Source organism: Coenobita brevimanus, chromosome 110, assembly GCF_032717465.1.
Source record: "Coenobita brevimanus isolate Jiangsu-jjx chromosome 110, ASM3271746v2, whole genome shotgun sequence".
In the NCBI taxonomy this organism is placed as follows: domain Eukaryota; kingdom Metazoa; phylum Arthropoda; class Malacostraca; order Decapoda; family Coenobitidae; genus Coenobita; species Coenobita brevimanus.
The window spans coordinates 40,964,846-40,978,144 of NC_137063.1; the positions used below are offsets into that span (position 1 = coordinate 40,964,846).

The 13,299-nt window shown below is 43.9% G+C and overlaps 1 protein-coding gene across 1 annotated transcript in view; it reads right to left on the reverse strand.

Moving 5' to 3' along the window:
• CdGAPr (GTPase-activating protein CdGAPr) overlaps window positions 1-13,299 on the reverse strand; it is a 350,099-nt gene that overhangs the window by 45,067 nt on the left and 291,733 nt on the right. Inside the window, exon 8 of the mRNA XM_080286103.1 lies at window positions 4,013-4,240. Coding sequence (XP_080142229.1) covers window positions 4,013-4,240 — 228 coding nt within the window. The remainder of the gene's footprint in view (window positions 1-4,012; window positions 4,241-13,299) is intronic.

The window sequence follows — 13,299 nt, forward strand, 5'->3', positions numbered from 1 at the left end:
AGTCACTGACCTGATAAATATGATTATATAAGAGTGTGTTGTACCACATGACCTGATGATTGTAATTGTAAATGTGTACAAGGGAAGGGTGATGCCCTGGAAAGAGGAAATTATAGAGGTATAAAGCTTTTAGATCAGATAACAAAGGTAATAAGGAGAGTTCTAGAAGGTATGATTAAAGAATTCTTGACAGTATGATTAGAGAAAGAGTGAATATCTATGAGATGCAGTTTGGGTTAATGCCAGGCGGGGGGACTACTGATGCCATATTCATTGTTTGAGAGCTTCAGGGAAAATACATAGGAAAGAAAAGGGAACTGTACTTTGTTTTGCTGATTTCTAGAAGGCCTTTGACGGAGTCCCTAGAGAGGTGGTGAAGTGGGCAATGAGAAGCTTGGGATTGAGGAGTGTTCTGGTTAGAGTGGTATGGCCATGCATGTGGGTGACTGCACCCAATTACGAGTGAATGGAGATTTGAATGACGAGTTTTCCATGAATGTTGGTGTGCATCAGGGGTAAGTTTTGAGTCCCTTGTTGTTTATCATGGTACCTGAAGCCCTCTCAAGTAACTTCAGAAATGGACTCCCGTGGGAGATGTTGTTATGCTGATGATTTGGTGTTGATTGCAAAGAATGAAAAGGAGGAGGAGGAGGAGGAGGAAAGATTTAGGAAGTGGAGAGATGGTATGTGGCAAAAGGGCTTAGGTGTAAATGCAGATAAAACAAAAGTGATGATATCTATGGTTGGTGGCAGTACTGTCACAGAAGAGGGAGAGCGGCCAAGTGCAATCTGCCACAAGGGCATGGGAAGTAATTCCACCTTGCGCAGTGTCTGTGATAAGTGGGTGCATAAGAGATATAATGGTATCAGAGGTAGACTGCACAATAAGGCTGATTTTATGTGTGCGGTGTGTCTGGGAGAGCAGGTGGAGACTGTCAGGTGTGAAAGAATTGAACTTGCTGGTGAGTCTCTTGAGTGTGTGGAAGAGTTTTGTTATTTGGGAGACATGTTAACCGCTGGAGGTGGGCTGAAGCTAGCTCTGTGGCTAGGGTGAGGAGTGGTTAGAAAAGTTCAGGGAGCTGTTGCCTCTCCTGACATTGAGGGGGCCCTCCCTATGTGCTATGGGATCTTTGTATGCAGTACGTTAGGAGTACAGCAAAAGTCCTCTAATCCAGCTACCAATAATCGGAAAATTCCAATACTCCGAATTTGTCATATCCATCCATCGTCCAATTCTACGTTGCCCCATGAGGAGCATAGAAGCCCGGGGCTAGGCAACTTGGTCCAAATTTGTCATTGCAATATTTTTCAAATTTTCTGGGCTTTTTTCTAATTTTTCAGGGATTTTTCCAATTTTTCTGAGCTTTATCTAAGGATTTATCTGGTATGACTTGCCCTTGGACATGGATGTACCTGCCTGCAACTATCCATCTATACTTCTATGCATTTCTGGTGAGTAAAGCAATAACCCATACCATTTTAAGTGTTTATTTAATGATCACGTACATCTTTCTCATGTTTTTAAAGGGCCCTCCCAATAGTCCATAAAACCAATAGTCTGAAAGACCCTTGGTCCCCTGCGATCGGATTACACGACTTTTACTGTATAATAATGTGTGGTAGTGAGACCTGGGCAGTAAAGGAAGAGCATAATTGCAGCTCAAACGTACAGAAATGATAATGATTAGGTGGATGTACAGTGAGTCCCTGAGTGCATGGCCTGGGGTGGCCAGGTTTATGATGGAAGGATGGAACTGGAGTGTATTGGTGTTGTGATGAGGAGAGGTAGATTGAGACAGTTTTGGCATATGGAGAGGATGGGAGATGAAAATTGGGTGCAGAAAGTGAGATGCGTTAATATCAGGGTGGGGTTGCAAGGGGTAAACCAAAAATGATCTGGGATGAGGTACTTAACCCGAGCGTCCTGTTGATGTATAAATACGTCCACACGTTTTGTCACTGTCAGTCCCGTTGACGTATATAAACGCGCATCAATTGCAAGGTCCCTAATCTGCACAATTTTCATGCATGATTTTTTATACGTATACACAGGACACCTTCCTCTACAAGATGCCAGGCAGGGGCAATGCCTTACCCTGGATGATCTCCCTCCCCGAACGCCATTGTCTCAGCAATTCACCTGTTACCAGTGACCTGGCCAGTAAAGACATGTCATGCCACGGTACGAAATTCAGGGCCAGAGTGATTCCCCATTTGATGATGTGGAGAACAAAGTTTACGTAGCATTAGAGGAAGAAACAGTCAGAAATGATGGTCAGGTAATGTCGCCAAAAAACGTCAGGTATGATGATGTGTTTGGTGGGTGAAACAATGCTTATATTGCCTACATTACTGTGTGAAAACCAATATACTCTCATACTACATATAAATTCGTACCAAATAAATAAATAAATAAATATCGTTTTTTAGTGGTGTGGAATAGTTGCCCTCCCACAGAACTTGATTTCTTTGGAGCCAGCCTGATAGAAAACCCAGTATGGTAAGAGGTACTGCTACCTGTATCGAATATTTTAAACCTCAGGTGAACAATTTCTCTATGAAATTTTGATGTTTCCCACCAAAAGCGGAGGTTTGAGCCAAAAAAAAATTTCTTTCCAAAATCTGTCGGGATTGGGGGGAGTCAGTGGTGGAAAATTGGTCGGGATGGGGCGGGTTAAGTGTGACCTCAGGATTAAGGGACTGAACGGGTAGGCTGAGAGCAGCCATTAGGTGACCAAGGCTGACGCATGCAAGCATGTTGGAGCCTTCAAAAACTAACGAACGAATGAACACAGTAGAATGTCGAATTATCGCGATAGGTTCCTCAAGATATCACCTAAAATCCATTACGCATTTGACAAATCTGAAACCCATTATATCAAGGTTCGATATAGCAGGGGTCTACTGTACTAATATTATATTCCCCTAATCAAGTTAATGAAGAATGTTTATAATCCAATTACCATTAGTTCTGTATCACAGAATTTTCCTTAACCCCTAACTGCTGGGTGTCAATATGGACCCAAGCAAAAGAGGCGATGGGAGGCTGCCTGGTGTCAGTAAGAACAACAATTGTCTGCATGGCACAGTTTGAAAGGGCCAATACTAGATCTTGTCACCAAAAGCTCAGGAGAGACTCCCGCCAGCTGAGAGAAGCATTCCTCAGTCATCTCTGTGACTCTGCCAGGTGTAAAATGATGTTTTCTTAACCCTTCTCGTCCAATTCCATTCCTGCCTCACATGGACTTTTGCCTCATTCACCCCTGACAAGCCTCTTTCCAAGGGTACTAGGAAACAACTCACTGATAGTGCCATAGGGTGTGCCTTGGACATCACTGTGTCTAGTTTATCTAATAATGGTGAAGTTATCATGTTAACAGCAAAGCCACAGTTGGGGCTGCGCACACACGCATGAATACATCCTGCTTCTCATGTCAAAAACTACTCCTCTTCCTCACATCATTACTCACTGATGTGACAACCTACAGACCTGGGGACACTTTCACTCGCAACAAGAAGAGTTGTTGAGTAATATGGCCTTTAAAACTTTGAATTATAAAGTCAAATATTTGTTCTTGTTATACGATCTTAACGTTTGACCTGTCGCTCTTGAAATACTGCAAGAGTATTAGATTGAGGAAGAGGTTTCAGCTGCCTAACATTGGCTTTCGTTAAAGACACGAAAGTCTATGGGCATTAAGTCGATGCCTGAGGAGCTTTATCTAGGGATTCAATGAAGCTGCTAAGTCTGAGTGAGTGAAGCACCTTGCTTTAAAAAAAATAATAATAAATTTGTTTCCCTAACTGCTATAGTTTCTGAGATATTAAGGTTAGAAAAAAGGCTGTTTTCAGAAAAATGCCCATACTGAAAGAACTACAGCATTATAAATTGCCCGGCGTTTACAGGTTAATGGAAAAGTCACTGGAGGAAAAACTAAAATAATAATAACAATAATGATCTTGTATAGGTTTAGTAGTTACCTAGTAAACACAATCCATAACAAATACAAACCTATAATGTGGCGGAGGCAATTGCTGTACAACATCCCTTAAGTAAAGAAGCCGAATGTCCTCATCCTGCATCACTGCTGCTACAAATTTATCATACAGCTGATACGTCAACAAGGGATTAGGAAGCTCCCGGAAATACATTTTGAGAACGGAGGACACACAGTGTATATCTTGTAGGATGCTGTCATCACCATATAGGTCAGGTATCCGATCTTCATCAAAAGCATTTCTGGAAACATAAAATACAGCAGCTATTATGCAATGACTCATTACAGGAGGCACTTCAAGTAAGAGATTATAGTTGCGGCTCACGACTCTGAGGTTGTTATTATCATGTGCTGGCAACTACCATTCAAAAGTGCGTCTGATTTCGTGTATAATATGAGACGCATGTGATTTGTGTATAATGTTCGTGCATAATGATATTCATGTATACTATATTTGTGCATAATAATATGATTCGTGTATAATATGAAACGAAATTGGATGCACTTTTGAAAGGTAAGTTGCCGGGGTACGATAATGACAACCTCAGACTCGTGCGCCGCGACTATAGTAACAAACATACATTACACTGTAACAGCAATCAGATGTTTTAAGCAGTTTAGGGTCTGCTGGCAACTGGAGTCATGTAATGTTAATGGGTATCAGTAGGGCAGGGTCCAATAGTGTTATTACTGTCATAACAAACCTGGGAGGAGAACAGTGCAAATTCTCATTTAAGGAAAAATACTAATGACCAATGAGTGACTGAAAACTTTGTAACAAACCTGGGAGGAGAACAGTGCAAATTCTCATTCAAGGAAAAATACTAATGACCAATGAGTAACTTAAAACTTCAGTGTCGTATTATGGTAGGTAATGTGGTATGCCATAACAAAAGCTGTAAGATGAATAAAACAAACTCTCATTCAAGCAGAAATATTCATGATAATAATGTGACTAAAAACCTTTTTGTTTTATACTACCGATCTGATCCTACTGAATAAACAAAAAACTACTGAGCAGATCTTCAGGAGCACAGGGGCCCCATGGCTAAGCATTTTAACCTTTTTGTTTTATACTACCGATCTGATCCTACTGAATAAACAAAAAATTTTATGAGAGAGTAAACCTACCCAGTATCCAACAGCTACTGAGCAGATCTTCAGGAGCACAGGGGCCCAGGGCTAAGCTTTTTAGTCTTGAAACCACATGCAAAATGACCAGTCAGTTTCCCTTGAATAGCCTTATATGAGCAATAAACTTCAACCTACATCCAGCTGGAGAATCTTAATCCACTAAATTACCAGCTATCTCTTTGTCAGTAGTCACCACCCAGCAGAGTAAAATCATTTCCCGGAGTGCATGCAATCATTTGGCTTGTCGCTCACAAATCACACAAAGGTAGTATTACACTGAGTGAATGAACCACAAAAACATTCCAGCTTAATTAAATTACTTATATTCTAATTTGCCCATACTCTAAAATCCCATTATAAGACCAAGTTCTATCTATCTATCTATCTATTGCCAGACGCCTCAATCCCGTTAGGGGTGGCCACAAACAAATCGCCTCCAAGTCGCCCTGTCCCCCGCCATTTCACTGCCCTGCTCCCAACTCACACCCCCCTCTCTCATATACCTCTCCACCCCATCCCTCCAATCTCATCCTCGGCCTCCCCCTTCCTCTTCCCCCCTCCACCTCACTCACATACACTCTCTTCGTCAGTCTTTCACCCTCCATCCTCTCCACATGGCCAAACCACCTCAGTGTGTTCCTCATAACGCTCCCTATCACATCCACATCAACACCACAACGTTCCTTTATATCCTCATTCGTCAGCCAATCTCTCCATGTGACTCCACAGGCTCCTCTTAAACAACTCATTTCCACTGCTCTCACTCTTGACTTGTGTCCTTCCAACAACGTCCAAGCTTCACTTCCGTATGTCAGAGTTGGTATCACAATACTGTCATGTAGTAACTTTTTCACTTCCATGCTCACTTCCCTGTTTCTTATCACTGCTTTCAAAGAACCAGCAACCTTTCTTCCCTGCTGTACCCTTTCAAGCACTTCACCCTCCAAACCTCCATCCTTACTCATCACACTACCCAAGTACTTAAACGTACTCACATTTTCCAATTCCTCACCATCCAACCTCGCTGTACATTCACTGACTTCACCTCTCTCAAAGACCATCACTTTACTCTTCCCTACATTCACCTTCAGATTTCGTTTCTTACACACTCTCCCAAACTCATCCACCAAGCCTTGCATCTCCCCTTCGTCTTCACTCAACAACACAGTATCATCTGCAAACAACAGTACAGGGAGTTTCCAAACACTATCCTCTCTCACCAGGGCCACTCCAACATCCACTACCCTACCTTGTACCTCTTTTATTACCCCATCCATGTACAGACTGAACAACCAGGGAGACATGACACATCCCTGTTTCAAACCAATTTTCAAAGAGAAAAATTCACTTAGTTCACCATCCACACGCACTGCAGCCTTCGCACCATCGCACATACTCTTCACAGCATTCAACAACTTCCCATCTACTCCATATATTCTTAACACTTTCAACAATCCTTGTCTATCCACCCTGTCATATGCTTTCTCCAAATCCATGAAAGCCGCATACAACTTCTTTCCCTTCTCTAGAAACTTTTCCACTAAAGATCTAAGAATGAATATCTGATCTACACAACCTCTTCCCTTCCTAAAGCCTCCCTGTTCTTCTCCAACTAATTTCTCCGTTCTTTCTCTAACTCTGTCAATAAGTATCCTACCATACACTTTTCCTATTATACTAAGAAGACAAATGCCCCTATGATTACCACACACTTCTTTTTCCCCTTTTCCTTTGTACAAGGGAATAATTATACCTGACTTCCAATCCTCCGGGACTCTACCTTCCTCCCAGGCCAATCTGCACATCTTCCACATCCATTCTACTACTATCTCTCCCTCATGCTTCAGCATTTCACCACACACTCCATCAATTCCTGGGGCTTTCCCAGATTTAACTTTCTTCATTGCTTCCACAACTTCTATCCTACTGATTTCTTCCTGTCTTCTCACCTCCCTCCTTCTCCCAGCCATTCCCCAGCCACTTATACTCGCATTACTTCCATCCTCTACGTTCAACAATTCCTTAAAGTGTTCTCTCCATCTGCTCACTTTTTCTCCCTTCTCCACTAGTAATCTACCATTTTTATCTTTCACTCCCCTGCTAACTTCACCTCCACCCTGTCTTACTCTTTTCACCTCTTTCCAAAACATTTTCTTACAGTCCCTCCACTTTACACTCAAATTCCTTCCAAATTCCTCATCCACTCTCTTCTTACTCTCTCTTACTAATCTTTTCACCTCTCTCTTTCTTTCTACATATAACTCTCTCTTCCGCCTCTCAACTTCTTCCACACCCCTATTTCTCATCCATTCATTGTATGCTTTCTTCTTTTGTGCCACAGCCTGTTTCACCTCTTCAGTCCACCACGCTGTTCCTTGCACCCCCCTCCGTCTTCTCTTCCTTCCACACACCACATCACATGCTGCACATATTTCTTCTGTAAATATGCTACACACACCTTCCACGTCTCCCATCTGCTCCAATTCATATTTGCCCAATCGTTCCTCCACTTCTCTCTTATACTCTGCCTTTTTCTCATCCTCTTGTAACCTTTCCACTCTCCTTGCAACTACTCCTTCCTCTCGTCTTTCCCTTCTTCTATTTCTCCATTCTAATTGGACCTTGATTCTGGCCACCACCAAGTAATGGTCAGAAAGTCCACTCCCCCAACCTCTATAAACTCTTGCATCCATTACACATCTTCGCATCCTTTCATCCACACACACATAATCAATCATTGCCTTCCTTTCATTCAGTTCACCACCCACCCTTTTCATCACTCGCCATGTATACCTGTGGATCATTTTATGCCTGAAGAGGGTATTGGCTACCACCAACCCCCTCCCAGCACAAATGTCCACTAATGCACTCCCATTCTCATCTATCTCAGCAGGCACACCCCACTCACCAACTATTCCATCCACCTTCGCATTCCCAACTTTACCATTCATATCAACAATCAAAAACACTCTCTCACTCCTTCCAAACTTTTCCATGCACACTTCTACGTTTGTCCAGAACTCTTCTCTCACTCTTCTAGCACGATCTTGCGTTGGCGCATACACACACACAATCGCCCACATTTGTATTCCAACTTTCAACTGAACCCACACAATCCTTGACCCAACTGATCCATACTGTCTTATGCTCTTCTTCCATCTTTTACTCACAACTATACATACTCCTTCCTTTACCCTCTCATTCTCACCTACTCCTGCACATATACCCCATCCATACTCCCATTCTCTCACACTTTCTCCTCTCCATTTTGTTTCAGTTATTCCACATACATCCACTTTCGCACCCTCAAGCACCTGGACAATCTCTCTCTCTTTCACCTCATCATTCGCTGCTCTTACATTCCAAGTACCCATTACCAAGTCCTTTGTCCGGTCCTGGGTCGTCATCGTTTGGTCAGTCCTTGTCCGAGGCTTGTTGTTTGTTTTTTTAGTTAGTTGTTTTCCGGGGATGGGCACTAACCCTCCGCCAACCCTTTTAGTCGCCTTTTACGACAAGCAGGGATACTAGGGGAGTATTCTTGAAAAAAAACCCTACCCCCAGGGGGTTACTTTTATGGAAAACCAATCAGTTAATAAACGATTAAAAGACCTAGTTACTTTTATGGAAAAACAATCGGTTAATGAACGATCATTTATGTATACACATACACATACAGTAATCCCTCAATTACCCAGACGCTCTGTATCCGATCATGCTCCTTATACAGATGTTAGGCACTGGCTCTATTAGGTCCACATCTAGATTTATTTGTCCATAACTGGACATAAAAGCTCCAGCTTAGGTGGCTGACCTGCATTTAAAAAAAAAAAAAAAAAAAAAAAAAAAAAAAAAAGGTCCGTTGGGTGGCTCACCAGTCTCTCTGTCCATGTGCGGGTAACATACCGTAAACCACAAGCAGAGAAAGGAAGGCTTTCCAGTCCCCTACTGAATGGTCAAAATACCCCGACCACCCTGATCACCGGAAACATACCGGCGGCATGCGAGGAAAACAGACGTAACCCACAAGCTGAGGAAGAATGGCTGACTGGCTCCCTACCAAATGGTTGAAATCCCCCGGCCACCCCGATCACCAGTAGCATTTCAGCAGTGTACAAGGAAGACAGTGTAACCCACAAGATGAGCAAGAATGGTTGTCCGGCTCCCTACCGAATGGTCGAAATTCCTAGGCTGCCCGGATAAGCTGGAAACTCTTGGCCACGCATGGCCATCAGCCTCCTTACCAAATGGTCAAAGTCGCATTGCCATTCAGATTACTTGGGCACTACTTAGGTCCACGATGTATGGGGATCCAGTGTTTCTGTCACACTGTGACATTTGCCTGGGTGAGAAAAAAAAAAAAAAAAAACTGTGATCATAGGTCTGTGTGCCACTTTTTGTTTGCATGCTCACAGCCAAGTGTGGGTAGAGACATGGCAATGCCGTACACTCCCCAGCACTACCACATCTTAGTTCCCGCCTTTGTCTCTCCGTGTGTGGACATGTTTGGCTGAGGTTAAACGGTGATGATGCCCTAACTTCTGCGGGCCTTAATTCTCCTCTGTGGTGTTCTTGTGTGTGTGATGATGCCCCCACCACCACCCAAGAAATACTAGAGGAGGGTTTTGACCCTTTAGAAGAAGCGTGAGATATTTGGCAAGGTTGACGCAGGGTGGAAAACTTCATGCACTCTGAATGAATATGACTTGGCCCATTCAACCTTGTTTGATATCAAGACATCATGGGACAAGCTGACTCAGTACGGCCAGAACTACGGTGATACTACCTGCATCAGCAACCGGAAGGTGATGTCCCAGCCCCCCCACGGCAGCACTGACCAGTCGACTTTGGTTTGGTTCCACCAGCAATGGGATACCAGTGTGCTTGTAAATGGGACCAAGTTGAAGGCTACAACCAAGAAGCTTGCATGCCTGCACAACGTGCACGACTTCAAGGCATCCAAGGGTTGGCTCTTCCGGTTCAAACTTCGACATGGACTTATTGCTGGCTGTAAGGTACATGGCGAGGCTTTAGATGTGGCAGTGGAGGATGCTAAGCCGTTTTGCCAGAAAGTGCAGTGCCTGATCGAGAAGAAGGGCCTTGCTCTCCGTCAAGTGTACAATGCTAATGAAACTGGCCTGTTCTTCCGCTCCTTGCCCACCAACACCCTGGCAGATGAGACGGACAGGACTGTGCCTGGTCGAAAGTTGTTCAAACAACGTGTTTCAGCATTGTGCTGTGCCAGTGCTAACGGGATGCATCACCTCAAACCCATTACTGATGGACATACAAAACAGCCACATTGTCTCCGTGGGTTGATGGATAGCCTGCCTGTTGTGTGGTACCATTCTGTGAAGGCCTGACTTACTGCAAAGATTGGTTCCAGACACTTTGCCAAGGAGGTTATCCATTATCAAACGAAGGAACTTGGCATCTCTTGCAGCCAGATGAAGGCTCTCCTAAATCCTTGACAATGCCCCTGCGCATCCGTCAGAGAAAGATTTGGTTGCTGGTGACTGTTGTAGTAGGTGCATGTTTCTGCCACCTAATATGACTACTCACAATCAAACAACTGACCAAGGTGTTATCATGGCAACCAAGAGACTGTACCGTCAGAGGTTCCTCAACGAGCTGATGGTGGGGCTTGAGAACGAGGAAGGGGTCGAAACATGTGGGGAGCAGACCTTGGAGAATCTGCAGTGTTACAACATCAAGTCTGTAGTGTTCTACTGGGCCAATGCTTGGACGGGAGTCTCCATAAAAACCTTGGAAAGTGGTTGGCCTCATCTCCTTCAGGGATGTGATGCCATGCATGACACTGAAGGATTTGACATGGACGATTTCCACCTTCAGCTACGAAACGCAGGTGAGGATGTGGATGTCGATGACGTAAGGGATGGTTCGATGATGATGGCGGATCCAGGTTATCACACATTGTCTGATGGGGAGATCGTTGCTGCTGTCTGTGCGGGGCAGGCAAAGGAAAGTGATGAGGACAAGGATGAGGACCTAGACTCTGGACACCCCACCACTCAATCACTCCCTCGTCTTGGTGCGCTGCAGGACAACACTGAGCAGATGCTCAAATATGCCAAACACCCTCATTGCAACAAGGAGTTGGTGCCACTCAAGCTGGTGATAAATCTGTGGGCAGTCAGGGATGCTGTCATCCTCCGACAAAATCGCCGCACATATCGACAGATGAAGATCGACTCCTTCAAGCCCACCACCCCCACGACTCCCAGCCCCTTCTCCCCACCATGACCACCACCACCACCACCACCACTTGCTCAACCCCAGTCTTCACTCTCGGACCCACAACCAAGCACATTGACAGCCGCTGAGTCTTCATTAGACATGAGCTTCTGGCTGTGTTCAGAGAGTCCTGAGGTGGGTTGGGCTCCATCACCTCGCCACACTTGCCGGCTTCTGCAGATGGAGGAGGAGGAGTTCTTTGACCTTTGTCAGGTGGCTGTGTTAGCCATTACACCATATGGGATACCTGTAGATCTGTTGCAGTCTGACGGGTTACAACACCTATCTGCCGTATACTAGGTGATAAGTGTACAGTCCTTTTTTTTTTACATAATTTTTATTGTTTATCCATTGAAAGTTTTTAGAATTACACTGCATATAGAAATGTGTGTTTTGATGTCTAAAAACAGCCAAAAGAATGCAGAACACAGCAAAAAACAGGAAGGGTACTATGCATTTTTTTTTTTTTTTTTTTTTTTTAAGCAGTGTTTTCTTAATATCTAGGATTATATTTGGGAGGAATCTGAGTGTGAAATGGAGGGAGAGTAAGAAATTGTTTTGGAAGGAGGTAAAGAAAGTAAGGCAGTGTGAAAGGGGAAATAGTAGGGGAGTGAAAGATAGGAATAATAGATTGTTGGTGGAGAAGAGAGAAACTGAGGAGATGGAAGGAGCACTTTGAGGATTTGTTGAATGTAGAGAGTGAGAGCAGTGCAAGTATAAGTGGTTGGGGAATGGCTGGAAGAAGAAGAGATGAGAGGAGGGAGGAAGAGATCAGTAGGGCAGAAGTAGTGGAAGCGATGAAGAAGATTAAGTTGGGAAAGGCCCCAGGAATTGATGGAGTGTGTGGTGAAATGCTTAGGTATGGGGGTGAGATTGTTGTGGAGTGGATATGCAAGTTGTGTAGATTGGCTTGGGAAGAGGGAAGGGTTCCAGAGGACTGGAAATCAGGTATAATTGTTCCTTTATACAAAGGAAAAGGGGAGAGAGAAGTATGTGGTAACCATAGGGGTATTTGCCTTCTTAGTGTGACTGGTAAAACATATGGTAGAATACTCATTGATAGGGTTAGGCATATGACAGAGGAGCTAGTTGGAGAAGAACAAGAGGGATTTAGGAAGGGGAAAGGGTGTGTAGATCAGATATTTGTTCTAAGATGTTTAGTGGAGAAGTAACTAGAGAAGGGAAGGAAAGTGTATGCTGCCTTCATGGACTTGAAGAAAGCTTATGACAGAATAGATAGGCAAGGTATGTGGAAGGTATTAAGAATATATGGAGTGGAGGGGAAATTGTTCAGTGCTGTGAAGAGTATGTACGAGGGAGCTAGGGCTGCAGTGCGAGTGGATGGTGAGCTGAGTGAGTTCATTGATCTCAATGTGGGACTGAAACAGGGTTGTGTGATGTCTCCATGGCTGTTTAATATATACATGGATGGGGTTGTAAAGGAGGTGCAGGGTAGGGCAGTGGATGTGGGGATGGCTCTAATGAATGAGGGTGAGATTTGGAAGATTCCGGTGTTGCTGTTTGCTGATGATACAGTACTATTGAGTGAAGATGAATGGGAGTTGCAAGGTTTGGTGAATGAATATGGGACAGTGTGTAAGAGGAGGAATCTGAAAGTTAATGTAAACAAAAGTAAAGTTATGGTGTTTGAGAGGAATGAAGTCACAGAGTGTGCAGTGAGGTTGGATGGTGAGGATATGGAGAATGTGAGTGCATTCAAGTACTTGGGTAATGTAATGAGTAGGGATGGAACTTTGGGGGATGAAGTGCGTGAAAGGGTACAGCAGGGAAGGAAGGTTGTTGGTACACTGAAAGCAGTGATGAGAAATAGAGAGATGAGTATGGAAGTTAAGAAGTCACTGCATGATAGTATTGTGATCCCTACCCTGACGTATGGAAGTGAGGCATGGACCTT